General features: G+C 37.3%; 4 protein-coding genes across 5 annotated transcripts; 2 read left to right on the top strand and 2 right to left on the bottom strand.

Moving 5' to 3' along the window:
* Positions 1–678: 678 nt before the first annotated feature.
* On the bottom strand, positions 679–11,761 carry LOC110056209 (arginase-1-like). 2 transcript variants are annotated; one of them, XM_089291745.1, is made up of 12 exons: positions 11,579–11,761; positions 9,945–10,017; positions 7,942–8,057; positions 7,152–7,219; positions 5,655–5,715; positions 5,118–5,213; positions 4,962–4,999; positions 3,621–3,677; positions 3,370–3,474; positions 2,754–2,830; positions 2,362–2,421; positions 679–992 (listed from the first exon to the last, which is right to left on the bottom strand). In XM_089291745.1, exons 1-12 carry the CDS (start codon positions 11,687–11,689, stop codon positions 817–819), a joined length of 1,038 nt encoding a protein of 345 aa, XP_089147871.1. In that variant the 5' UTR covers positions 11,690–11,761; the 3' UTR covers positions 679–816. The 2 variants fall into 2 exon arrangements, with proteins under 2 accessions (XP_089147871.1, XP_020618321.2); XM_020762662.2 differs by lacking the exon at positions 11,579–11,761 and adding an exon at positions 11,395–11,565.
* Positions 3,983–4,354, top strand: LOC149111372 (uncharacterized). The gene has a single exon (XM_089291748.1). It carries the CDS (start codon positions 4,130–4,132, stop codon positions 4,352–4,354), a length of 225 nt encoding a protein of 74 aa, XP_089147874.1. The 5' UTR covers positions 3,983–4,129.
* A 102-nt stretch (positions 11,762–11,863) lies between the features above and the next one.
* On the top strand, positions 11,864–17,302 carry LOC110056160 (calcineurin B homologous protein 1-like). The gene is made up of 7 exons (XM_089290810.1): positions 11,864–12,033; positions 12,133–12,205; positions 14,300–14,389; positions 14,913–15,028; positions 15,509–15,570; positions 15,940–16,062; positions 16,796–17,302. The coding sequence occupies exons 1-7, from the start codon at positions 11,967–11,969 to the stop codon at positions 16,847–16,849; spliced, it is 585 nt and encodes a 194-aa protein (XP_089146936.1). The 5' UTR covers positions 11,864–11,966; the 3' UTR covers positions 16,850–17,302.
* Positions 17,303–19,886: 2,584 nt separating this feature from the next.
* Positions 19,887–26,870, bottom strand: LOC110056030 (vesicle transport through interaction with t-SNAREs homolog 1B-like). Its single transcript, XM_020762468.2, has 8 exons — positions 26,677–26,870; positions 26,540–26,598; positions 25,960–26,070; positions 25,103–25,168; positions 24,705–24,798; positions 23,668–23,738; positions 22,397–22,458; positions 19,887–20,228 (listed from the first exon to the last, which is right to left on the bottom strand). Exons 1-8 carry the CDS (start codon positions 26,774–26,776, stop codon positions 20,123–20,125), a joined length of 669 nt encoding a protein of 222 aa, XP_020618127.1. The 5' UTR covers positions 26,777–26,870; the 3' UTR covers positions 19,887–20,122.
* Between the last annotated feature and the right edge of the window lie 22 nt (positions 26,871–26,892).

The following is a 26,892-nucleotide window of genomic DNA, read 5'->3' as shown; positions in this document are numbered from 1 at the left end:
GAGCAAACAAGTCGTTCTTTATTTATTTTTATAAGTAAAAATGCACTGAAACTTGCTGAAGCTTCTCATTGCTATTTATTTTATTAACAATGGTTCAGGAACAGTATATAAATATTTTGTTAACATTCCAGTGACTTGCTCTTATTAACTGTTAATTTTATTAGCAATTTCATTTAGCTGACTTTATGTACAAAGCAGGTTTTACAGCAATAAATATGCATCTTTACCATTTTGTTCTAACATGTTTAGCTAAAAATAGGATTAGTATACTCTCAATAAAATCCTGCTCTCACCAAATCACCCTGCATAGCAGTGGTTCAGGTATTTAATATATTAACATATCATATGTGTATAAATATTGTGGACATATACTGTTATTATTTTATATTTAGCAATTACTGTCGATATCCAAAATAATATAGTTTACCAGCAGCTCATTAGTCTACGAGCTGCCCACATTAACATGTATTGTTAAACAAAAGATGTGTGTTTAAGAAGTCTCTCACACGTTCCAACATCTATGGTTACCTTCAACTTTTGTTTGATAGTAGATATTGGGCAAATGAAACACTTAATGATGGTCCCCTAGACTTTTAAGCAAATCTGGAGTCACCTGAGGTTAACAAAATCATTTGATTCAAGCCAGATTGTTGTAAATCTTTATACCTTACAATGAGATGTTTAAAACACCTGCAGCAATAATTAAACATATCACCAGGCCTTGTAAATTATCAGTACCGGTACAAGGCTACACCGTGTAAATATTCTTGGCCAGCAACCTTGTCCTGAATCCTCTGTATATCTCTCACCCCTCTGTTATGCACTTGAAGCTTCGCTGTCGTCAACTGGAGGTAATGGAGCTTTGTCAAGATGGCTTTTCTTGCCCAGCAAGATTTGAATGAGCTTCATTGTATTCTTGGCCGTTCTTGTTACTTCTTCCTCAGTTCCTATTGCAGGATTGAACTCGACCATGTCAACAGCAGAGAGGCACCCTGAAGGGAACACATCAGATTACAAATCACTCTGCATTTTTGATGACTCTGTAAAATTATGTCAAAACAGTGAGACCACATTAAGCCCCCTTCTCCTAATTCATGTGCAAAGTCTTTTGGTTTGTCACACTGACATTGTGTCTGTTGTGGCAGCATTTACACTAAACAGTGATATGAAATACAGTTGAACCTCCACTAATGGCCAGCCCGAGGGGGAGGGGGTGCTTCCAGAAAAGTTGGGTGAGGGTGTGCGGCCCACTTCCCAAAACCCTTACCCTATTTATGACCAAAATCTGCGTTTCTTTGCTACCCTATTTATGACCTGTCCAAAAATTTGATAGCCTATTTACAACCGTCGCGGCTGACACAGTTGCCCCAAACATAAGTTATGAAGGGCTTTTGTTGCTGGTTTTATCGATAAAGATGAAAATGTAGCTTCTAAGAAACATACCCAATTCAAGACTAGAGTGCTAAAACCATACCCTATTTGTAACCAAAATGGCCAAAATCAATACCCTATTTATGACCAAAATGGCTGAAAAACCCTACCCTTTGGGGCCGCACATACCTATTTAGCCCATATAAGGGAGTACCCCCAGCTGGCCATCCCTCTTCAAAGGCCACCTCTCTACAATGACCACTTGTGGTCCTGGCAGAGAGTCCATACCATTCACTCTTATGTTAACCTCTCTACAATGGCCATGTGTTCATACCAGCAATGGCCATCAAAGTGCATCCCAAATGACCCAAATTATCTCTCCATAACGGCCAGTTAATCAGCGACTGACGAACGGTGTATACAAAACCCCATTTTATATTGTAAAAGGTCACAAAACTTGATCTGTACCGTGCGTCTAGTCACTGTTTCTGTTTGGTTTCTGTTTTAGATATATTTTTATTATGTTAGATATTTCTTGCTACAAAAACACAGTTTTTAAACATAGAAATGTTGTACCCACCCACCAAAAAAAGCAGGTTATATGACACCCCTAATATACCTCCCCATAATGGCCATCTCTTGACAACAGCCACTTTCCTCTGTTCCCAAGGTGGCCATTGTGCAGAGGTTTGATTGTATTTACTTAAAGATATTAAGGTACACAAATCCTCTTGTAGCTAAAAAAAAAAAGTATCCATGACTTGCCCATGGAAAGTCATTGCAAATTCCTGGGGTAGGGAGTTGAGGATTCAAGAACTTAGCTGGAATTTCCTGAGGGGTTGGGTAGGGGGGAGATCCAACCGGAAAACCCTTCCTGTGGGTTGGGCTACTTAACCTAAAGCAACTTAAGCTAAATCAACTGAAAATGTTCAACTTCTCAAAGGAAAAGCCACGTGATGCAAAACATAGTAAATTCAAACACACAGTCACCTGTTTGAGCTACTATCTGAGCAATGTAAATCCCTTCATCCAGTGTGAGCCCTCCTCGCACTGAAACAGAAATACATAATTGTCATAACAATTTTATTTATGCTTTCAAGGCATTCTTGTTTTGATTTACTCATCATTCAAATACTAACAGGGCATTCCGTTATTTTCAGTTAAAGTGTTTATTTACCGGCAAAAAGGTTTAGTTATTCTTCAGGTTGAAAATAGATTGATTAATGGCCAATTTACTCATTCAAATGAATAGGGTTCAGGAATTGGGGGTAATGGAAAACCATCAATTTTATTTTCTGAACATATAAACAGGAATATCGTCAAGAAGTCTAAGCCTGACTCTTTCCAAGGAGAGCTGACTGAGACAAAATTGAAAGTCCCACCTGGGGTTCCAGTGCTTGGAGTCTCTTTTGGATCCAGTGAATCAATATCATAACTGACATGAATTGGACGATCACCACTGGCAAAGCAAAAACAACAAGAGAGAAACAATTGAATAAGTTGTGAATGATTGGATAAAAACTGAGAATGATCATTTAGTTACAATTTTGCGCAACATTCTCTTTAAAGTAGTCTGTCAGAAATTGTCTCATATTAATTTCCATCTCGTGCCAGCAGCTTGAGTACAGATTTTTTTTGTCAAATACCGGTACGAGTCGATGAAGTTTCAAAATTTCAATGCAAACATGAACTGAAAGAGACCTGCGGCCAGCTGCTCAAGCAGCACTGTGCTGTATCTAGTGGTGTGGTGCAATTCCAATCATTTTGGAAACTTGATTAATTTGGCTCAAAATTTGGTAAATCACATGAAAAGGTCAGGGATGTTCGTTGTCTTGCTTAGCAGTGCAAATGATGGAATTCTGGTCTCACTTAGGGTGTCCATGATGAAATGCCACTATTTTTGGCTGTCAAAATATCTTTTAGGGTGCACATGAAGAAAAAATAATAAGCAGAAACACTCTTATTTCCATTTTTAGGCTTGATTTCTGTGCAACTTACTTGGGGTTAATTTTTTCAAGAGCCTTCTCAATAATTTCTCCAATTCCATCTTTGTCAATGTCATCAATGGTGTATGAGGCAATTCCTAGCTGTTCACATATCTCCCTAAAATTGAGTAATGTAGTAATAAACATTCAAGTATATTTTATCATGCAAGGTAGCTGTAGCTTGCAGTACACAAAACCTTGTCATTTCAAGTTACAATGATTATAATTATGCCATGCATGTTCGTAAGGTACAAACATGATCACCTTTCTTGTGGCTCCACATCTCTTAGTCCAATATAAGCTATATCTTTAGGAGACAAACTACAAACAAACAAACAGAAAAAAACTGTCAGTTCTTAGCTAAAAATGCCCATCACCTGAGGTAGAAGAATCATTTCATTAAGCACGTCCTGACAACAGTAGCTTAAAAATATTTTAATATCTAAGTAGTTATTTTACCTCTTAACACTGCAATCCGTTTCTTGACTAATTTAATTACACCATACAACCTTTTTGCTTGTGATAAGCTTACAACAAATATCTAGCCTAAATTCCAAAGCTGCATTAGAACCTAGCCACACTCCTGAGTTTGGATGTTGAGATGGCTACAATTTGAGTTAATGACAATTAATTGTTTAGTGTGAATCCAGTCTAGCCAAAGAACTTGCAGAAATGATGATGATGAATATGAGTAAGAGGGTAAGGATGAAGAGAAGGACAAGACTGAGGATGATCATGAGGCTGACAATGAGGAGAAGAATGAGGTTGAGGATATGGAGATGGATGAAAAGGATGAGGATGAGGCTGAGGATGAGGCTGAGGCTGAGGATGATGATGGGGTTGAGGATGAAGATGAAGATGAGGAGGACAAGGATGAGGATGAGCATGAGGATGTAGAGAAAGATGAGGAGGAGGCTGAGGCTGAGGATGATGATGGTGCTAAGGAAGAGGCAAATGAACAAAGAACAAGGGACAAGAATGAATCTAAGATGAGGTGAGGATGATGATGGGGCTGATAGGAATGAGTCTGAGGGTGAGGATGAAGATAAGGAAAGGGATGAAGATGAGACAGGTCGAGCATAAGGCTGAGTCTGACAATGAGGGGATGGATGAGGCTGAAGATGTGGGGAAGGGTGAGGCTGAGGATGAGGGCAAGGATGAGGGCGAGGATGAGGCTGAGGATGATGATGGGGCTGAGGCTAAGAATGAGTCTGAGGATAAGGATGAAGATAAGGAGATGGATAAGGATGGGGCTGAGGGTGAGCATGATGCTGAGTCTGATGATAATGAGAAGGCTGAGGCTGAAGATGTGCGGAAGGGTGAAGCTGAGGATGAGGAAAGAGATGAGGATGAGGCAAGGGATGAGGGTGAGGATAAGGAGAAGGATGAGGCTGAGGCTGAAGATGATGATGACGATAGGAATGGCAATGATAGAGATAGTGAAGGTGGGATGATAATTTGTCCATATCCAAAGCATTCAAATAATTTTCTTTTGTCCTCAGTTGTCAAGCTGAAGTTAGCAAAAACGGGGTGACGGACAATTTGTTTTATTAATAAGCTACATACTGTATATATTTGTCAGAATCAGTCTTTCTTAAAACATACCATGGTGAACACCATTCATATCCAGGAATGGTTTGAAACTGCAAAATTAAGATTGAGTTCAACCACATGTGGTAATTTATCTGCAACAGTAGACATGAACGATTTTCTGCAGCCACACTGGCTGAAGGAGAAAAAAAGTCAAGAAATGAGCCAAACCTCTGGTATGCCTTTGATTAACATTGAGAGAGGCATTCCATGCAGATTACCGCTTTTGGTTGTTGCTGAAGTATTAATATCCATATGAGCATCAACCTAATAAAGGGGACAGTAAAACCTGTATATTTACAAATTACCTAATCCTGAAGACTGAATGTATGACCAACATTCTGTGATCCAACATGATCTTATGAAAGGTACAGTTAATATGTTGTTTGTTTACAAAAATGTAAAGCACCTTCAGAATAATTTATTTACATTTTTTCAGCATCAAGATCGTCTTGTTAAAGCTGTCCAACAACATCAACAAGAATGCAATAAATTGTGCCAACTTGTAACAGTGAATGGTTTTCAGGTTAGTTAATGTAATTTTCATTTGTGGACAAGTTTGAAATATAGGCATTTTATTTCCACAAATCTAAATCTTTTTTCTTTAATTTACTGCACATGAAAACTCTGTAAAGTTCTCTATTCACTGTCAGTCTTTATTGCTCTGTCTAAAACTCAAACTGTACCCCTTATGGGTTATATACTTACCCACAATAGACCCAGGTCTTTTGTAACAGATGCATGGCCATATACTGAGCCAACTGCAATGCTACAGAGAAATAAAAACAAATCAATCGGTATCTTATTGGTTTCAGGTGAGCCCACTCAGGCTGACAGTATTACATTGTTGCAAACTAAAAATCACGGAACAGGAAGACAAGAGTTACAACAAGGGACATAAATTATGAGAGTTAAAACTTTCTGGTTAAGATGGAGATTTCCAGCTGTGTTGAATTGGTTTTAATTATCATTCCTTAATGGACCTTCATCTAGGTATTTTCAAACCCTTCACTTGGAACAATTAGTCAGGAAATACACATAACAGACACTGATCACACAGCATATCATAAGGAGCTTGGCCACAGACATTTCGAGAGTCAACATGCCTTTGGATACACCTTCAGACTGGGTGCTCCCGTGTTTGCAACTCTTGGCCTTAGATGTTTAAATGTGCAATCTTGCAATCAAAAGTGTACTCCATACTACTGAACACTCATTTCTCAGATGCTCAAATGTCGCTGGTGCATTTAAAGGGCCAAATGGCATCACTCTGTCCCTCTTTCTTCAATCAAGGCTGTCATTCTTTATACCCTGACTTCTCAGTGCCTAACTGATCCAGCTATAGTGTTGGTAAGAACCAAGTTCAGCTATCAAGTGTGGGTAAGATATGGAAAAAAATCATCACGGATAATCACATTGTTCCATTTCTAGTAATCAATGCAAAGCCTGCAGAAGTTACATGCCTTGCAAACCAGATTACTGTTGAGACCTATAGTAAACCAGCCAAAGGTTAAACCCTCTTCAGACCATTTACTTTTATTTTCTGAACTGGGAAGGTGCGATTCTGCCCTCTGTAAGTATATCCACAACTGCTTGGCCTATGATTTCCCACTTAATTCCATCCCATCCCAACTAGACTTGACACATTTTTCCTCATGGAAGCTTAAATGGAAGCTTAAATGTGGCAGTGAGTGTAAGGTATCACTTTTGTTTCCAACTCTGCAGTAAAGGCCATGGCCATGGTCTCATATACATTCCCTACTCCTTATAGCTAGTCTGCCTCAGAGGTGAGTACTATTTCTGCACCTGACAAGGACGATTTTTTCTTACTCCACAGGGTATTATTTTTTTACAATATGTCAGGCGCTTGTGTTCCAAGTTTTCCTATCATCCTATTATCTTGGCTTGATTTGATTACAGTTCCTTTATACTGATTCAATCTAGCATTGACAAAATGAGTGTGTAAATAAGACTGTCATCCCTGAAATTTACAGACAAATTATGGATTTAAGTCCTAGCACAACCTAAGAAGGCTTTAAACTTCACATTTGGAGAAATTAACCCTGGCCAAGGATGTTGAATTATGTGAATCAAGCAAGATCAAATAATGAAGGCAAGGTGCAACAGAGTGATGCCAACTAATTCTAGATTCGGGGTCTGCTCAGTTGGTCTGAAGAGGAGAGGTGGAATAGTTTCTTTAGTTACCTGTGATCTCCTCCTATTGTAAGAGATAGCTTCCCTTCCAGACTAGCTTTTGCTATTTCTTGGGAAAGCTGTCAGATGAAGATATGAGTAACAATAATGAGTGATGGATGTTCCCAGACAGTTCACAAGATAAAATAATCAACTAGCCATAGAGAACAATAATTGTAATTAAACATTTGTGATTGGTGGTACATCAAAGCAAATTATTCGCTTTGATGTACCACCAATCACAAATGTTTTCACTTTTACTGTCACACCAGTGGACTATTTCTCGAAGGTCCCAAAAAGTTTTCACACCTTGAAATCTCAAAATATCTTTAATATGCAGGCACAGATCTAAAATATATGGTGAATGATTTCAGAAACGATGAGTGCCTTCTAGAGGGGTCCCGAGGGCCATGCTCCCTTAGAAAATGTTCTGGATTTTTTTATCCCTGAAGTCTGGTCCCCTTTCAGGGGGTTTCTGAGTAATTCTGAAAAATCTGACCAGTTTCTGTGAAATGGAGGAAACCAGTATGGATCCACATGTACACCCAATATGAACAGAGGTTCCCCATGAGTTCACACAAGAAGTTTCAGATGTATACAGACCCCCTCTATACACCTCTGTTTTAGATACAGATTATCCAGAAATGGCATTTTGTAGGTCTGAAAAGGTCCTGGGGCTTTGGAGAAATGGGCCCCAGGACTTGTTTTGAAACATAGGAAGAACAGGACTTGGAAAAAGCCTAATTTAAGCTTTCACCTGCCACATGTTTTGTCTATACTGCATCCAGCCATGTTAGCCTACCTTCTCTGACACAGCGCCACATTCCAATGGATTTTTCACCAAGGTGTTGCTTAAACTATAATATTGATTTTTGATGTCAGGTACTTGTAATTCTCCATAATCTGATATTTTGTACCCTGTTCAAGCAAAGGGGGAAATAACCCAGTCTGGTTTAGTTCTGTCTCGACAGATGAAATAAAAATATACAGACATAGAATCATTAATCCTCTACTTTTCTTGTTTTTGTAAAACAAGAAGTATGATTACCGGTAAGTTTATAAAAATGAAGACCAAACAATCTTATGGTTTTAGCACAATTCTTACTAATAAAATTTCTTTCGAATTAGCAATTTCCAATAATATTATTTCTGCAATTTTACTTCATGCTGTAGCAGAATTGCATGTGGATTGAATTGTTGTTTAAGTTGTTTGTGTGTGCTTGTCAGTTCATTTGAAAAATTTGGACGTTTTAAAGTTGCAGTTAATTTTGACAGGCAATTGCTTTTCTTTAGTGTTCTCGTTAATCAAATTGTCTTAATTAGTTATTAGTAATATTTCAAAATCTTCCTTAAAACAGTGGAGAAACAAGATAATATTGCTATTATGGGCAACCTTCCGTCACTCAGCACTCTAATAGCTGATAGTATACAAGAAGCTGAGCCAATCAGACTGCAGCATTTGCATACTTAGAATTCTACTTGCACACAAATGCAGATGCTGCAATCTGATTGGCTAAGCCATTTAACACTCTTGGCCATTATTGTGAATGGACCTGAAATCACCTACAAAATGGCGATATTTTCTTCTTTCTCTGAAGTTTTGGGCATTAATGGGTCATAATTGAATTCCTATGCAAACTAAAAGAAGGGCGTGGAGCATTATGACATAAAAAGCTCTAAATTTATAAGAATTTGATCAGTCTGCTCAATTTTGCTAAACATGAAGTCTAAAACTCCTACACTATTACATGGTATTATTACTACTAACTTCTACTATGATATTTGATTGTGACTTTTAAGATAGTAGTAATAACACCATGTAATAGTGTAGTAGTTTTAGACTTCATGTTTATAAGCAAAATTGAGCAGACTGATAAAATTCTTATAAATTTGAAACTTGCTGCTATCGATGTGGACTTCTAAGAGGAGGTGAATAAGTTGATTCTGCCTATGCCCTGTTATCAACTATGGGCATGGATACTTTCTGTAACCACACAGTGGTTACTTGTTCCTGGCAGAAGGGAACTCCCATATGAAAAGGAAAGGGGTGCTTGTCGGAAATTTTGAAAAGAATGCCTGAGGGGTTTTGTGGGCATCGCTGGAAATGTTTTCACCCCTAAGAGGCACCAATTCTAAAACAACACATTAACTTTTATAATTTGTAATAGCGTTAAAGATGATCGATTGCTTCATTAATACTTTCTACTTGTTAAGTTATTGTCAAATATCTCCTGTCATATGTTTTTTTCTGCTCAAATGCTCTTAAAGCTCCCGCTGTGGACCTCATGAGACTGAACACCCTAAGAGGTACCAAAATCACTTTTTAACCCCTAAAAGGTACGACCAGCACCCCCCGTCCTATTTATATGGGAGTTCCCCTGGGGCACTCGTCATACTCAGATTTCAGAATAAACTGAAGCTATCAGCTATCACTAGGTCAGTGGGCAAAGAAATAGCATATTATAGCTATAATAGCTTGATCCTGATTGGGGAAAATTAACCACCGTAGCAAGTTTGGGAAGGTGAAATTCTTAACATAGCCCTTTAATTGCTGGCAAAGCAAAGTTCCAATTTGCTCCTGTCAAATGAACAGCTACATAGTTTATGCTTCACGTCAGCTTCACGAACTTGCTACAGCAGTTTCCCTAATTGATATCAAGTAGATAAATACTGTTAGCTAGAGATTTCAGAATGCCTGTACTGCTGAAGAATAATAGTCTAGCACGAGCAAAGATCTTTATGTGGAAATGTCTGCCAGTTTTGGATATTAATTTGAGAAGAAATAAGAAAAGAGTGTGGCATTACCTAATTTCTCAATTTTACTGACTAAGCCTTGCTTCCTTAAACGTGCTGGTCCTTCCTCGACACCTTTTCTTGGCTACAAGAAAAAACAAACAAAAAAGTTATTTAAATTATAATGTTTAAATTAACATTGGAAAAATGTGTGCCATGAAAATTACAGAATGCTGACATGTATGTTAAACATAACACATTCCAAATGGCACACCTTAGCCAGCTATGAGTAAGCTTCCTGCAGTCTGAGAGTAAGATGTGCATGTACAAGACCCAGGGGGTATTTACACATGGGGGCACGGGGGGCGATCCGACAGAGCTTCATATTGCGAATTCAAAAAAATGCAGAAGTCTGAAATTTTACACCCAAAACACATACCTGACATCAAAAGATGTGTAAATCCAAAAATATAGACATTTTTTTTCAAGATTTAAATAACTGTCCCCCCCGGGCTACAACACTGTCAAGATTTTCCTGTGCTCGGTTCCTTTGGCTTTCCTATTGTTTTGATGTAAGGCATAATTTCAGGAGATCTTTCAGGTAGGTGGTAACAAATCCTAAGCATGCACTCCGATCTGCTGATCACGAGGATAGAGTTCAACCTGCATGGGCATGTTGTACACTTTTTTTGACGAGGAAACCCAAACAAGACATTGACCATAGCACTCACGGCTACTGGAAATGAGGCTATAATTTAAAAAAAGGATCTGGCTGTTACTGCTCTCATTATGGTGTGTTTTTTTTAAGCGAATTTTTTTTTGACTATAATTTTTTTTACTGGCAAAAAATTGAAAAGGCTTTCACAAGCACCGCCCTGGTTGCCATATTATCGAGTTCCCCGGTAGCCGGAGCGAGCTTAGATGTTCTGAGACTGATTAAACCACCGGTTTATAACTTAAGTATCAAATGAAAAGCATAAGCTTGTATAAGTGTTCTTGATAAGCTTTCTTGTCAACGACTAAAGGCGATCTATTTCGTGGACATAGCATTTCAGGGCCTGAACGGCGTCGCTTAATTCCCATAGGGAATCGAAAACTTCAAGTTTTTGTTTTCAGTTTCTAGAAGTCTCAAAAATATTTACGTCGCATCAAACTGTGATTCTAACCACGTCTTTTCGCTTCTGGAAGACAAAAGTCTTACACCAAAACAAACAAGAGTCACTGGCGTGACATCTTCCACGTGTATGGAAGGAAACGTAAATATTTTCAATATTTCGTCATTCCTTACGGAGGAAAGCAAGCGTTACTAAAATTTAGAAATTTGAGCTTACTTCAAAATAAACACTAAAAGCTACTACAGTGACTGAAGGATTTATGCGACAAATGTAAACACTACACTATCGGACTTGTTTACGGCAGTGGACGAGTAACACGGTTATATTGCTTTTTCCAGTTCATTACGCAAACACGATCGTGTATTTCACCCAACGAAATTTTATGTTAAGTTGGTCTAGTACTTTACCTGCCCGCCGGAGAAAGGAACACCGATCAAAAATAACTCTTTTTGCTTTGTTGAGTGGCATAGTCTGACAATTTTCTTCATTGTTGATCTTAAACCTAGCCTGCGTATCACAATTGGAACGGTCATGGTTATGGCGATAAATAATGGCGATTTGGTTCCTTTGTCTCCCCTCCCCCTTACACACCTTCCAGTGGACTCTTCTCATTCTTTCTCGTTCTTTACCACCTGATGGGGAGTGAGGCGAGTGAGTAGCCAGAGGGTCCATGAATTCATCTTCAAGAAAATCACTAATCATTACCTACTATAATCACGACATGATGCATCTTCTTTCTATTTGTCTAAATCATGTTTTTTTTTTTTCACTAATCCATAAGCTCTGATCCTGGAAAGATAACATCCCTTCCCTTCTCTCTCCAGAAAACTGTAAATTATTATCATCAGCTTAGTAACCATACAAGGAATTAGGAAGGGTTACAAAGCATTATTTTCGCAGCGGGAGTCGATGTTTGTCGCTGGAAATATGTCTTCTAATTAGCTTGTAAAATCTTGCCTTCAACGAACTCAGGTTAACGATGGGGTTGAAATCCTCGACTCTTTTACAAGAAGAAGATATAGAAGAACTGCAAAACGAGACTGGTTGTAAGTTGAAAACATTTTGCGAGAATCTCACACTAAGTTGCCGGCTCAATCTCACTAATGTATGACTCAACTGTGAACTTTGTGCTTGATTTTTCACAGTTTCGCCAGATCAAATCAAAAGGCTTTATAGCAGATTTACAAGTCTTGATAAATCAACCAAAGGAACACTGAAGTAAGGAATCGAGTTTGCATGCATGTTCTCGCTCATTGGCAGGGTTAAATGCAAGCATTAGCGTAAACTTGTAACTCCATATCATTGTATAAGCATAAAAGATTAACTTATGCGGTAGTGGGAACGGCCGGACATAAGGATAAGCATAAAAATATCAAAATCTTTTCTTCTAGCGCTTGTGCTTACGTTGCTATTGTGTCCAGTTGGGGCATGTTGGCATAAGCATAGCTACAGTGTAGCAAAAGCATAAGCAAAAGACTTCCAGCCAATCAGCAAGCACTTTATGCTTATTTCAACCACATCCTTACTGAACATAACACTGACATAACTAGACATAGGTATAAGAAGAATGATTATGCTTATGTCGCCGCCGTCCTCACTTATTCATTGTGTGGTTCCAGAAAATATCCATACCCCCTCCACAGAGGGTTTTTTTCCAGTTTGACCCCCCACCCCCCAGGATTTTCCATTCCAAGGTGCTGCATGGTTCTCCCCCCACCCCCTGGAATTTCCATGATTTTTCTACTCGGGCCGCCCCCGACCCCTCGGAAATTCCGTATCCATAAAAAAACAAGACTACTCATTGATTGTTATAAAATTTAGCCACAGCTGTTTGTGGTTACATTGTAGACAAAGACATACTTTTCCACGGTAGACTGCAGATGCGGTGCATTCCTTCATGTCATGTTAAAATGTTTGAACCAGTGTTTAAACTAATAAACAACTGACTTAGAAGCGCTTCACTCCCAAATGACATTGCAGCTGACTTTTTCTTCATTAAAGGAAGTTTTCATACAAGAATCTCGTAACTTACATAAAGCTCTTTCAAATAAGCAAGTCAAAGTTTTAATTTATGCATGGTCAAAACAACATATCGAATTACTATACACATGCAGTATAGTCATCACACAACATTTTTTCAAAACAGCTGTTTCCCAAATGTCGCTTTATTTTTTTTTTTCACCAAAGGAAAACATCACTTGAGTCATATGCTTTGTCTCTGTAGTTTATAAATGATAGTAAATTCATTTTATGCCTTAGTTTTTTGAATTGTCATACATTTCATATGTGAAACACGCATTGTTCAGTCGGTCTATAAATGACTGAATGAAATCTTGGCTACCACTCCAATTACAACACTCTTCGCTGTCCATGTTTAATTATAGTTCAAGACAAATGGCTTTGAATCAACTTTGCTCACTTAAAGCAAACTATTAGCTACATGGATAACAATGAAAATATGAGATAATCTAGGTATGGCAAGTCTGAAACTGGGTATAATTTTGTATGAGTATCAAACGAAATAAACAAAGTATGAGTCTCATTTAACTGACAGCATGATTAATGCTGGAAAAAGCATCTGAGCTGCATTTAAGCTAAATACAGCACAATCTTCACAGTATAAAATATCATCAACTTCATTGTTCATGTATTGCTGCACCTCTTCGTTGGCATTTTGTTCAACTTGACACCCAACAAACATGATGCTCAGGATTGCTGTCTGTTGTGCGACATCAGAAGGAAAATGGAAAATATATGACAAAGAATCTAACATTTATTTCAACCGATGGAACATTTCTGTTGGGTTGGTTATCTGAATCAATTGGGAAAGTACAATAGTGTTCATTCAACCGCATTTCACACCCACTGGAAAGAAAACTCTTTGAGTAGCCCCCCTCCCCTTCGGAAATTACCTCTTTCAGACCCTGCTACCCCTCGGAATTTCTGTAACCCTCCATTGGGGGTTGGGGGGGGGGGGGGGTATAGATATTTTCTGCAATCACACATTAAGGAGAATTGATAGTTTGGTCTTGGTGCTTGAAGGCCTGCTCATATTACAAGAGGGACACTGGAAACAAACATTTGACATTTTGTTGTGTATTTCTTCTTCATACGAACATAAAGGGACAGCACTTTTATAGTGTAAACATTCTTATCCTTTTGTTGTTATATTCAGCACTTACTAGAGAAATTTATCATAAAAATGTCTACCAAAAAAATTGTCAAGTGTTCCTGGTTCAAGTCTCTGCACAGTTATTACACATGGTTGCATGTTATCTGATTGCAAGTGTGTGTTTTTTTTCTCTCAACCAGCCGTGACGATTTTATCCGTATACCAGAATTGGCTATCAATCCAATTGGTGAAAGAATCATAGATGCCTTCTTCATGAATGAAGACAGTCAGTAAGTGATATCATCTTATTGTCACAAACTAGCCTTTTAATATTAATTGTTTTTAATACTTAAGCCGGTTTTTGCAAGAAGAGCAGAAATGTACTGATAACACTGAAATAAAAGTTTATTATGGTGGTGGCTGTTTATTAAGACTGAGAGTTTATCACAAGTAAACTGATTTACATTACATGTAGTTCCTATCAGGCTATCATCAAGAGTTTGGTTTTATTATACTGGATAACCATTGAACAGAAGACTTTCAAAGTTGTTGCTACATCAGTAGCACCTTTCAGTGCAGTAAATGTCATAAAATGTTTCAGGAAACAAAAGGTTTTACTTTTTTTGTGATGAATATCAAGAAATCTTGGTGATAAGTCGTGAACATAACATCTTGGTAACAAAAACAGCTTCAAATTTTAGTGCGTCATACAGTAGAATTTGGCCTGCTATCTTATCCAATCCCACTAGCATGTGTAGTAATTAAAAGATATGACTTATGTCTTAAGAATGTGAAAATGTTTTTTTTTTTAAGGGAGAGTGGTGAAGAAACTTGTAACTTCAGACAGTTTGTAAAAACCTTAGCTCACTTCAGACCTTTTGATTCTTCGAAAGAAAACCCGCTCAATACCAGAGAAAAGAAGCTAAAATGTAAGTTAGCTCTCATATAATCGTAAGGGTTAACCCTTACAGATACCTGTATCCCACATTAACTCTTACCTGTAGTGCCATTTTGTGTTTTAAACACACCTTCATATATAGCTCATTTAGCCAGCTGCTGAATCGGAAAGTAGGGGCTTGGGGCTTGAGCGCACCCATCATTTTTTCTAGGATAACAGGTGTGGTCAGGCTTATTAGGGACAGGTGTATCACATGGGTGCATCGTCTCCAGAGGTTCATCACATTTTCCAGCACACAGTGGGATTGTCACTTTTATTTAGTAGAGGGGACAAATGGGCTCAAAGCCTCTCAAAAAGCCCTCGAGTTATTTTTTCAGGTTTCTTTGGATTAGTGCATTGAACTTTTTCATCACTTTGTAATTTGTCTAGAGTGTATGTACATGACTTGTATACAATCATGCCATATAATTCCACCCATTTTGTTTTACATTCTTTGTCATTCTTTCCTCAGTCACCTTTAAAATCTATGATCTGGACAATGATGGGAAAATATCCAAAGATGACCTCATGCAGGTATGTAATGTGTGGGCAGGTGACAACCAAATTTAGTGTCCATCTTATGTTTTTTACTGGTAACTTACTTTAGGACGTTGCCACGTTATTGGTGATTCATTTCAAATCTACTATTTGTGACTTTTCCCTTCTAAACAAACAGTCCAAAACAATAATTGTGAAATGTTAAAAGGATTGTGTGTTGAAAGCGTATGAGTCAATCATTTGTACATACATGTGCATGTTTAGATTTATAAATGCATGAACACATGGTATTTATCTTTAATGCCACTTGAGAGATTAGTTTCTAAATTAATTAGTGTACTATGATGCACCCTCCAAAGCATTCTATCATGGTTGTCATTATTTTAATTAACTGTTATTGTTAAGGTCCTTCACATGATGGTTGGTCGGAATATCAGTGATGAACAGCTTGGTGGGATTGCTGACCGTGCAATAAATGACGCGGATACAGATAGAGATGGTGTTATCTCATTTGATGAACTTAAGAGGGTGAGTGTTTCCTAATAACTTAAAGGAACTACATCACAGTTTGCACATCTTGGAAAGTTTAGCCTAAATTAATTTTTTGAAGTTTGTCATTTGTAATCCATGTCAATCTTCTCCATCCTTAACCATCCTTGTTCCTTTATGGTTTATCCTTATCTCTTTGGTGTTTTTCTTTCTTAGTAAACTATTATTTTCATGTTTCCTTTATTCAAAAGTAATTTTATATGTGGTCAAAGTAACTCAAAGAACTGCAACTGAGAAATATTTTTCTAACTCTTGATGGCCCAGAAGGATCTTCACTTCAACTCCAGCGAATATTTGTAGCCTGTAACAATAAAGGGGATGCATTTTGATGTTGCATCAAATTTGTTGAACATCATGTATGTTGTTAACTTTACAGAAACGGCAGGGGTTTATTTATTCTGTTGATTTTAATTGAACTGCAAGTATTCCTATACATATCGGTTTATTAGTCCCTTTATCTTTTTTAACTGATTGAGAAATTTGTTTCCCTGAAAAATGCTGTTGTGCAGTGATGAAAATGTTGGAATAAATTAAAATAAACTTAGTGTTTGTTGTTATCTATTATATAACTACCCTCATCTGTGCAATCACACTTAAAGAGACACTATAAGCTTCATTATTATTTTTAATGTTTGAACTTAAGGTGGATTGCAGGTTGTTGACAAGTACTAACTTTATCATTGTTGATGATCAATGTTCTTTCTCCATCTAGGTCCTCGAAAATGTGGACATGAACTCAAAAATGAGCATCCGATTTCTGGCTTGACTTCCTGAGAAAAAGCGGGTTTTAGAAGCAGAATATTGAAGAAATTTATGTGATGCTTCTCTTTACTTATTTATCTTTCCAGTTCATTCAGATCATGAACTCACAAGAAAACCCTACATTCATTTGGACATGAAAATCAAATTAGTTGGCACCAGTTATTTAAAAATCTCCAGGAAGTACTAAATGGTATTTTAAATTTAACTAGCTCTGACTCATATTTAAGCTGTAGCATGATCAGTTAGTATCAAGTTATTGGTTAATGGCTAATTAGTGAAGTGAAATCTACACCCATTGTACAGAGTTAATGATTCTTTTCATTGAAATCTAATTTTGTGCAATGTCAGATATTCTTTGTCAGAAAGTAATTTTGTTAGTTGTTAATAATATTGATTGCTGTACAGTAATAGTAGCCAAATGAATGTGATGAAACAATAAAATTAGATTTGTAATTTGTTTTGGTTTTTCTCTTCTTTTCTTTACAATGGATGCCCTTCAGAGCTGCTGCCCAAGGAATTTTTCAAGGAGCTGTTTCAACCGTTTAGATCAGAAGTTAGGAGCCCAAGCTATTATGTTAGGAGCCCAGGCAAAAGGTTGCTGAGCTTGATCTGCCATGCCACGCAACTATAAACAAACCCTGATGTACTACGATTATCAGTTGAGTAAGGCGGGAAGAAAGTTTGGTCACCAAGTTTTAACGTAAAAATCGTGTTGTTGTCAAGAGCAACTGGCTCTGTATCCATTGACAACTTGTCGGCTTTTAACGTCATTGGCAGCAAAGCGTACGAGATTGTAGGTGACGCAACAGGTGACCAACTGCTGTTGATATTGTTACCAATGGAAACAAAGTAAGTTGCCTGTGACAACACTATAATTTTAAGGCCAAAACTTCGTAACCAAACTTGCCTCGTGCCTTACTCAACTGATAATCGTAGTATATTGAAGTGCCAAAGGACTGGGGAAATGTTTTCACCATGCTAGGTCGGGTTGCACCACCTGGCATAAAATTCATTGTTGGCAGAATATTTGTAGGGGTTTCTTGTAGTGGGCTTGCACTGTTTAAATGGTTGGCGAGGTGCATAAAATGACTGCCTAGTAATTGGATGCTACTGAAGGATTAGGAAAGGTAGAATTCCCTCAATTGATTTTGCTGATGCCATTCACCTGGGTTTAATGAATTTAATCCCAAGAAATATTTATTATGCATTTACAGCAGGAAGAATAATGTTATCAAGTGAAACACAATATCACGAGAGGAGGTCCAAGAGATGGAAGAATAAGTAAAATCAGAATGAAAGTCCAAATAAAAACAAATTATGCACAAAAATGAAGGAAGAGTGTCATGACCAGGGTCACAAATCTGATTATTACATTAAATTAATGCACTTCATTCTTGTATAAACTTGTTCTCTACTTCCATTAGATTTCCTATTTCAAAATTTAATGTTCTATGATTTTCCTGATATAAAAACAAATTCTACATCAGGCATGAATTATTTAATTCCTATATGTATGTACAAAACAAGATGCATTTTAAAGATGTATTCATATTAATGTTGGACTGTTTGAAAGATATACCTGATATCTTTTGCTCCTCTACAAGCAGGCAAACACTTTGATTGGTGTATAAGGTATTTTGGGGGCTGTTTTGCTGTTAATACCCACAAATTATTTTTTGTTGCATGCTTTGCCATGCATGCAAGTATATGAAGAAAAATTATACTAGTTTATTAATTTTTTTATATTTTTCTGAATCATGCATTAGTTGTTGTGCTTGCCTCAAAAATGTTCCAGAAAATTCACAATAATGTAAGAAGTACATGTGAATGATTCCATTTTAACCCTTTGAATACCAAACTTTCACCAAAAAATACCGTTTTCAACGGTTTAGTCAGGTTTTTGTAGCTGCCATGACACTAAGCCTAAGTTTTGCTAAAAAAGCTTTTTTTTACCAAAAGGGGAGATTTTGCGAGGATTAGGTACAAAATTGAGCAAAACGTCAAGTCTGGGCATGCGCATAAGCCAAAATTTGGACTTTTTTTTTTTTTTTTTGGCCATTAACCATTCTCAATTTCGTTTGTTGGCCCTTTTACATGTACACTGGCTACCTTTTGCATTGTATGTTCTTTCTGGCTGCAGTGAAAAGTTGGATGTTAATTACGGGCAAAGCCTAGAAATAGACCTTGATTAATCATAGGCGTTGTGGACCATTTTACTACCGTTTTTTGCACCAAAACTGATAACATTTTTCGATTTGCGACGGAATGTCATCGATATCTAAACCCGACCATTGTGCGGAAAGGGCTAGCCTAGCACTACTATCTGCTTATCAAGAATATCTGATGACATTTAAATTGATGACGTCACAAGTGGTACAAAGAGCACGACCATTAATTATGCATACATGTATATGCGTAGTTGGTATTCAAAGGTTTAATAATCTAGAATGTACACTAGTTAAAAAAAATCAGGCCCATTTGTTCAGAGAAGGATTCCTCATGCTGACCTGAGGTTGAGAATTGAGTATAATTATTATGCTTAGGTACGGAAAAAAGACCATAATTATGCAAATTTGGATTCATGAGGCCTTTTCTGGGGTAAAGGTCAAGTGTTTTCAACATTTTGATCCAAAATTGTGGGTTACGGCAAAAAAGATGATCTGTTAACTGAAACATGTTGGTCTACTTTACATAGTGTTTCAATTGTTGGGTGATGTTGGACAAAAGGTGGAGCTACATCATACAAAATGTCCTAACAAAGTGATCAAACAGATCCAACTTAGGATCTTTTCCCCCCAAAATTCATTAAGTTCAATAGATTATATTGAACCATATCTTCAACAAATTGGTATTACTATGGGTAATCAAATGGTGACGGGTGAAATAAGGAAATAATTTCATGCACGTTTTGTCAAAGTTCTAAGAATAATTAGAATTTTGGCAAAATGCAATTGAAATTCTTTCTTAATTTTACGAGTACTGGTGCACCATTTGATCACTTGATTGTCTGGGCATATTACCTGTGATTGGCCAGTGATTACTTTGGTTTTGGTGTTTCAACACTCAATTGAAAATCACTCCATTTTTTATAGAATCATAAGTATTATTTAGAAAAATACATAATTTAACAGGCTACATACAAGTAGCTAGATCCCCTGCAAATATTACTACCTATGATGCTATTTCATGGTTATTTTCATCACCAGTGCCACAGGCTACTGTATTTTATAATAATTTGCCTTCATGACGTATGCAAAGTGATGAGAAATTAACTACTTTAACTCTTTTTACTCTTTTTAAAAAATCTTATATACACCACAGCAGCGAGGATGGCTAATTCAACCAAAATGATACACAACAGGATCAGCTTGTTTGTAGCAATTCTGCAATAAAACCAGAAAACAAAATCAACAGCTAAAATACAGCTGCAATATTATGTAATTTTATTAATAATACTTCTACACATGTACATGAATCGTCTTTTAATGGTAGCCTTTGTACATGTAGCTGTTGGGATTGTTCTCCCGGTTGCAAAATTTGGTAGCAAAGGAGCAGCTTAGTTGTAAGTAAGTAAGTAAGTAAGTAAGTAAGTAAGTAAGTAAGTAAGTAAGTAAGTAAGTAAGTAAGTAAGTAAGTAAGTAAGTAAGTAAGTAAGTAAGTAAGTAAGTAAGTAAGTAAGTAAGTAAGTAAGTAAGTAAGTAAGTAAGTAAGTAAGTAAGTAAGTAAGTAAGTAAGTAAGTAAGTAAGTAAGTAAGTAAGTAAGTAAGTAAGTAAGTAAGTAAGTAAGTAAGTAAGTAAGTAAGTAAGTAAGTAAGTAAGTAAGTAAGTAAGTAAGTAAGTAAGTAAGTAAGTAAGTAAGTAAGTAAGTAAGTAAGTAAGTAAGTAAGTAAGTAAGTAAGTAAGTAAGTAAGTAAGTAAGTAAGTAAGTAAGTAAGTAAGTAAGTAAGTAAGTAAGTAAGTAAGTAAGTAAGTAAGTAAGTAAGTAAGTAAGTAAGTAAGTAAGTAAGTAAGTAAGTAAGTAAGTAAGTAAGTAAGTAAGTAAGTAAGTAAGTAAGTAAGTAAGTAAGTAAGTAAGTAAGTAAGTAAGTAAGTAAGTAAGTAAGTAAGTAAGTAAGTAAGTAAGTAAGTAAGTAAGTAAGTAAGTAAGTAAGTAAGTAAGTAAGTAAGTAAGTAAGTAAGTAAGTAAGTAAGTAAGTAAGTAAGTAAGTAAGTAAGTAAGTAAGTAAGTAAGTAAGTAAGTAAGTAAGTAAGTAAGTAAGTAAGTAAGTAAGTAAGTAAGTAAGTAAGTAAGTAAGTAAGTAAGTAAGTAAGTAAGTAAGTAAGTAAGTAAGTAAACTTTATTTGATAAGTAGGTTGTAGAGGGGATTTGGGCTGATGTGGACCTACTATACACAAAATATAAAATTTTACAAACACGAAAGATATTCATATACAGGCAAAAACTAACGATAGATAAATCCGACGTTTCGGCGACATCTTGGCGCCATTGTCAAGGGAAACTAATTAAACATGCGATTTCAAGAGTAACTAAGAGTTCAGAGTTTCTAATTTGCATAAGTTAGACAAAGACTTTAGCGCGAACTGAGTCTGATTGTACATTTAAACACGGTCGTAATTGTTTAATGAGTAACATCTCATTAATGAGACAATCAAACTTGTTGTGGCATTTTTTCAACACGCTAAAACAATTGCGAAGGTCATCCGGAATCCTGCCTGCGTGTCTATTATCATAGTGATTGCGCACTGACGAGGTCTTGCTTCTATGTCCATCAACGCGTACGAACAGATGGCCACGGGTGTAACCGACATAACCAGCATCGCACTGGTCACACTTGAAGTTATACACAACGCATTGTTGATCAATGAGCTGAGGCTTAGGTTCGCTTGTCGGGAACTCCTGGACAATCTTGCGGCTCGTAAACACCGGTTGAACACTGGTCTGCAGCTTCACACTGAGATCTTTCAAAGATCTTTCAAAGATATTAACAAAAGAATCCCCAAAAAGGGTTTTGAACCACAAAAGGATCTGTGTGAGAATGGATAGGAAACCAGTGGTCTCTTGCGGCTAGCATCACTTGGTGAGACTTAGCGTGCATGGCAGACATTCGAAGGGCAGGGTCATGCCGTGCACACAAAGCTAAAACTTCTAGATATATCAATGACTGAGGTGGCTTCTGCTATAAGTCTAGTGGATTTTGGAGGTGTCCTCACCCTAACAAAAAATTGTTTACATTGTACGTTTCTTTTTTATTATGTGGCAAGTGATTAATGACAGTGATGAGGGAGTGGGGAATACAAGGAGTGTGAAGCACAATATGAAAGAGGAGGGAGGGGAACCCCTCCCTTCCCCTCCCATAGTGATTCTCATGTTCTTGCTTTTTGATTCCCCTCTTCCTTCCTTTTGTGTGCTTGCTACACAGGCCAGTCGCAGCTTTGCCACTTAAGCACTTGTGTAAACAACAGTACCACTAAATATGCAGGCTGCCATCTAAAGGGCATTCAAGTAACTAGATGAAAAGCAGTATGATTACGAAAAAGGTTTACACTTTACCTGATTGCCATGCTATTTAGAATTCTCTTGCTTTTGCCCAGGTCTTGATCAACATCCTTGAGCTGTTGTAAAAAAATTAAAATCAATATCAATAATTCAGTTCGGCTGCCTGAGAAATTGACCAGAGAAATGTCATGCTGATGATGAGACAGTACAGAGATCAGTCTACTGCCTCTCATTACCTGTTGTTCAATTTAGTTTAGGAAGTTTTCGCAAGGAACAGTATTAACCAGGTCAGATGGGTTTTTAATAAGGGTGGGGCACTGGGTAAATCGATTGGTTGTGAGGATGATTTTGCCCACCTGGTTTGACCATCTAGAGGAGAGATTTTTCCTATAACAAAGTTCAGTTCAAAACCTTTTGCCCGCCTGTGAAAACCAGTTATCCTCCTGCTGCGAACGTGAATGAAACTCCTGCAAGTCAAAGCACTAAGAAGAACTCTTTTGGCCCCTCTGTTTTGACTCAAAATTCTATGCCTATATATTTAAGAAAGCTTCCAAAAAATGTCTTTAAGAGGAAATAAAACAAATACTTTTTGAAATTCTAGCTTCAGAAGACTGTTATATTCATCTTACAGAAATTGTTCAAAAAGTAAAGCTGAATTTATTTTCCTCCTAGTATGTATTCATTAATACTCAATAATTTCGCTTTAGTGTATCTGTAGTCTCTCGTCATAACTGTTGTTAATTATTATTTGTAATATTGTTAGTTTATTAGTTGTCTTTAGTCATTGTTGTCAATTCTAGTCTCTTTAATTCTCTTGTTACCTTCAGTTGTATTTAGTTGTACCTAGTTATATATTAATAACTCGTCCAAACATGACCCGCCTAGATTAGCTCAGCTATCCGCGGGCATGTTATAATAATATTGTAATTTTAATTTGATAACAAATAAAATGTATGTATGTATGTATGTATGTATGTATGTGTGTGTGTGTGTGTGTGTGTGTGTGTGTGTGTGTGTGTGTGTGTGTGTGTGTGTGTGTATGTATGTATGCATGCTGATGATGAAGCTCTACAGATCTGAGTAGTATCTCTGATCGGTAACTGTCGAGAAAGAAAAACCAACCGAAGACATCGGACAGAGCTCTCTGAAGTGACTTGTCCGTCTTCAGTATTGTATAGATGTTTTAGGTCATATCTCAGACATCTTTCGAGTATGGGAAGGACTGAGTGCACAAAGACAGAGACTTGTTTACAAATGCTATAAATAAATGTAATCAGTACAGCATGATAAAAGAAGCCAAAAAATTCTGAAATCCATGTCCTTACCCTGTCTCTAGTCCTAACAAGGGCCTCACGTTGATCACCTAGTTCCTCAATTATTTCATCACCAATTTGTTCTAAACACAGAAACAGAATATTGTGATTTTATCTTAGATATGAACATCAAACCTTTGAGACACTGATGTAGCACTGTCTACAAGACTACCTAGAGAGGGTGACATAAATAATTGAGACAGTTGGCTGAATTGAGTGCTAATTGCAATATTTCAATTATTCCATTCCAAATTCAGTTGACATCGAGAACAGTACTCCCCCCCCCCCCCCTCCCCCCAGTTTTCAATGCTGTACAGGAAAGAGGCAAATCTTAGGGATGAGAAATCCAACATTGTCTTGCGGGGAGGGGTAGTATCGTAGAGGTGGAGGGGGGAATTCATCTTAAGTACTCTAAAATAGCACCTTTGTCGCCCAACACATTTGTCACCCACTGCAATGGTCATGTTCACTATATACCACCAAACGAATGCAATATTTTCTCCTACTACAAATCCATTGACCATGACAGAGCCAAAACATTGCTCCCAAGACTAGTAGCAAATTACATGTAGTTGACACATTACTGACAGACACACTGCTCAAGATACTACCGAACCACTGGCCAACACTCCATGAAAACATTAGCTGATTAAGTACAATGTACCAATAATGCATGGCCAACATAGTTTATTTAATACCAGTAAGTTGAATTATTTTCCCATTTTGATTGGTCCTTATGCAAGATCTATTGCAGGACAGACTGTCATTAACATTTTTTAATTGCATCTTTTATTATATAAAGCATATACATTAGATTCCATGTTGCCACGTATCTATCCAGTAATTGATCACAGAAGACATCAAAATGTGGTAAGAACATCAGCGACACACTTTCCTGACAACTTCTGTACCACTTTTTTATTCTCACCACATTTCAAGTATTTGCGATCTACTACTGAACAGACATATTATTTGCTAAGGAGACATGCCTATATTGATAAAATGCAAGTCAGCTGATTTACCAGTCTAACTTGATAATACTAACTTACCAGTTTCCACAGCAACCCTGGTTGATCTTGCAATACTTTCTGTGGCTCTGTTCAAGGTCTCTGTTCCTTGTCGAACCTTGTTTTTCTGTGCAGCCTAATCAATGTTAGCAAACAGTCACACAATCAGCCCTGGCAAAATGCATCATGTATAGTAATAATGTTTAATTCCGATCTGCTGCTAAAGTAGTTCTGTTATCATGACTAATACATTTGTAACAAATCCATTTCTGGCTTTTGCTTCCTACTCTGTACCCCTCTCTCCCCCCCCCCCCCCCCCCAACTGATCCTACATACAAAGGACAAGGGGTGCTCATCATACCTTTCAGGGAGTTAAAACGTGGTTTCTGTACCTCTTAGGTTGTTCAGCATAAGAAAATAAATGAATGAAGTTGGCATACCATTGGGTCTGCATCAAAGAGTTCTTCTCTCCCAAATGACACATTAACTTGTCCACTTGGTTTTCCCTGTCGGCAATACAATGGAACTTATAAGTAAATTACTGATACTGTCACATGTAAGATTTACATGTATATTAGCACATTAAGTCTGTTCAAATCTTGCCACTCAGTGCTAGGGCTTATGTTTGGTTTCTTTTGCATGAAGTGACTAGAAGTAATGCTAATTCTCCTCCTCTGCCCCCTCCCCGCCTCTGCATGGGATGCCAGTCTATCACAGCTCCCCCTCCAGCAATCTGCCAGATTGCCTTATCAATTGACCAACAACAACTGAGACAAAGAAACCTTGAACTGTGAAAGTAAAATATCCTGCCCCAGACAAACAGTGATCCCAACCGGCTAAACCTCCCACTTCATTTTGATGACAATAAAATTAGCGCAAATAATCTTCATATGAATCTTTCCAAAGGTGCTAAAATCTGTTAGTGTGCTACAGAACATACGTGCATGCATGCATGTAGAATTTTTATTATGAATAAAAATTTCTATAGAATGTGTGACTCACAAGTGATCTGCCTTAATTTGCAAATACAGTTGAACCTCCACTAACAGCCACCTCTCTACCTCTCTCTGACCTCTCTGTTCGCAAGGTGGCAGTAGTGGAGAGGTTTGACTGCAATCTTAATCATGTGCTTTGCTCACTGGAAATGGTTTGTAAGTGGCAGTTTTTAATAAACGAGAAAGGTGCAGATTGGCTTTCCCTTCTGGTCCCTTTTAAAATTGCTATTTCCTTCTTTCTAATGTCAGAAAGTGATTCCAGATCCTGTGGAAATTCACTGTGTGAAAACCTCTGATCTTACCAAATCCTTTCTCAGTTTATCAAAATCTCTTCTGTAACTGCGTATTTTTGACATCATGGAGTTTCTATAGGTCCCTGGAGCTGAACTGGCTTCTTCTTCCATCTCCTCCATCTAAGAGAAAAACATGATTAAAAACACATTTTCAAGTCTCATTTTTGTGTGTTTCTTTCTGATTTTAGAGTCTACAGTCGCAGATTTTCAAACATTGGTCGTGCATCTCCACAAATCTTTTATGTTACCATTTGTTACCCGTGAAGACTCTAAGGATCCCCCCACACCCACCCCTCCCCTCGGCCAGTGACATTGTGTAAATTATCACTGGGACATTGTGTAAATAATCACATCATGCACTCACGTGACAAGTCTTTGAAACAGACATTTCTGTTAATACATAAATCAGGCAAGAAGAAACACACATTTATAACGACGTTATACAAGTAGATGAGCATAAGCAAATGATGTAACAATAAATGAAACTTTCAAGCTTAAGTAGAAGAAAGAAATATTGGTTTGATTGGCTCTAACTGATACAAGACATTTGCCACATTTACGTGAGTTTAACTTTACATTCTATACTCACTATTAAATTGGCATCTTCGATCTTCTTCTCAACTTCTCGAATAGTGCTTTTTCTCAATTCTGAAATAGAAAATTTGTTGTATGGCTCAGACTTAAAATGTTCAAATCACGCAATTGAAGCTTCAATTTGGCACCTACCTCCCGATAACTTTGGAATTTTGTTAGTTATTTTCCCTGCTACATCTTCGTGCAGAACCTTTAGTTCGTCCTCGAGGTCTTCAAACTTTTCAGAAGACATTGTGAAGGCCTAACGAATGACAAAAACTATATTTTTTTGACCCAAAACCCAACCCGACCCGGTGGATGCCTCTGTAAGGAAAACGAAACAAATCCCGCCCGCAGTATCAGAAAGTC

The sequence above is a fragment of the Orbicella faveolata genome, unplaced genomic scaffold (genome assembly GCF_042242905.1).
Source record: "Orbicella faveolata isolate gen_17 unplaced genomic scaffold, um_ofav_v1 contig_24, whole genome shotgun sequence".
Taxonomy (NCBI): Eukaryota; Metazoa; Cnidaria; class Anthozoa; order Scleractinia; family Merulinidae; genus Orbicella; species Orbicella faveolata.
This window is presented reverse-complemented; position numbering and strand designations above follow the sequence as displayed.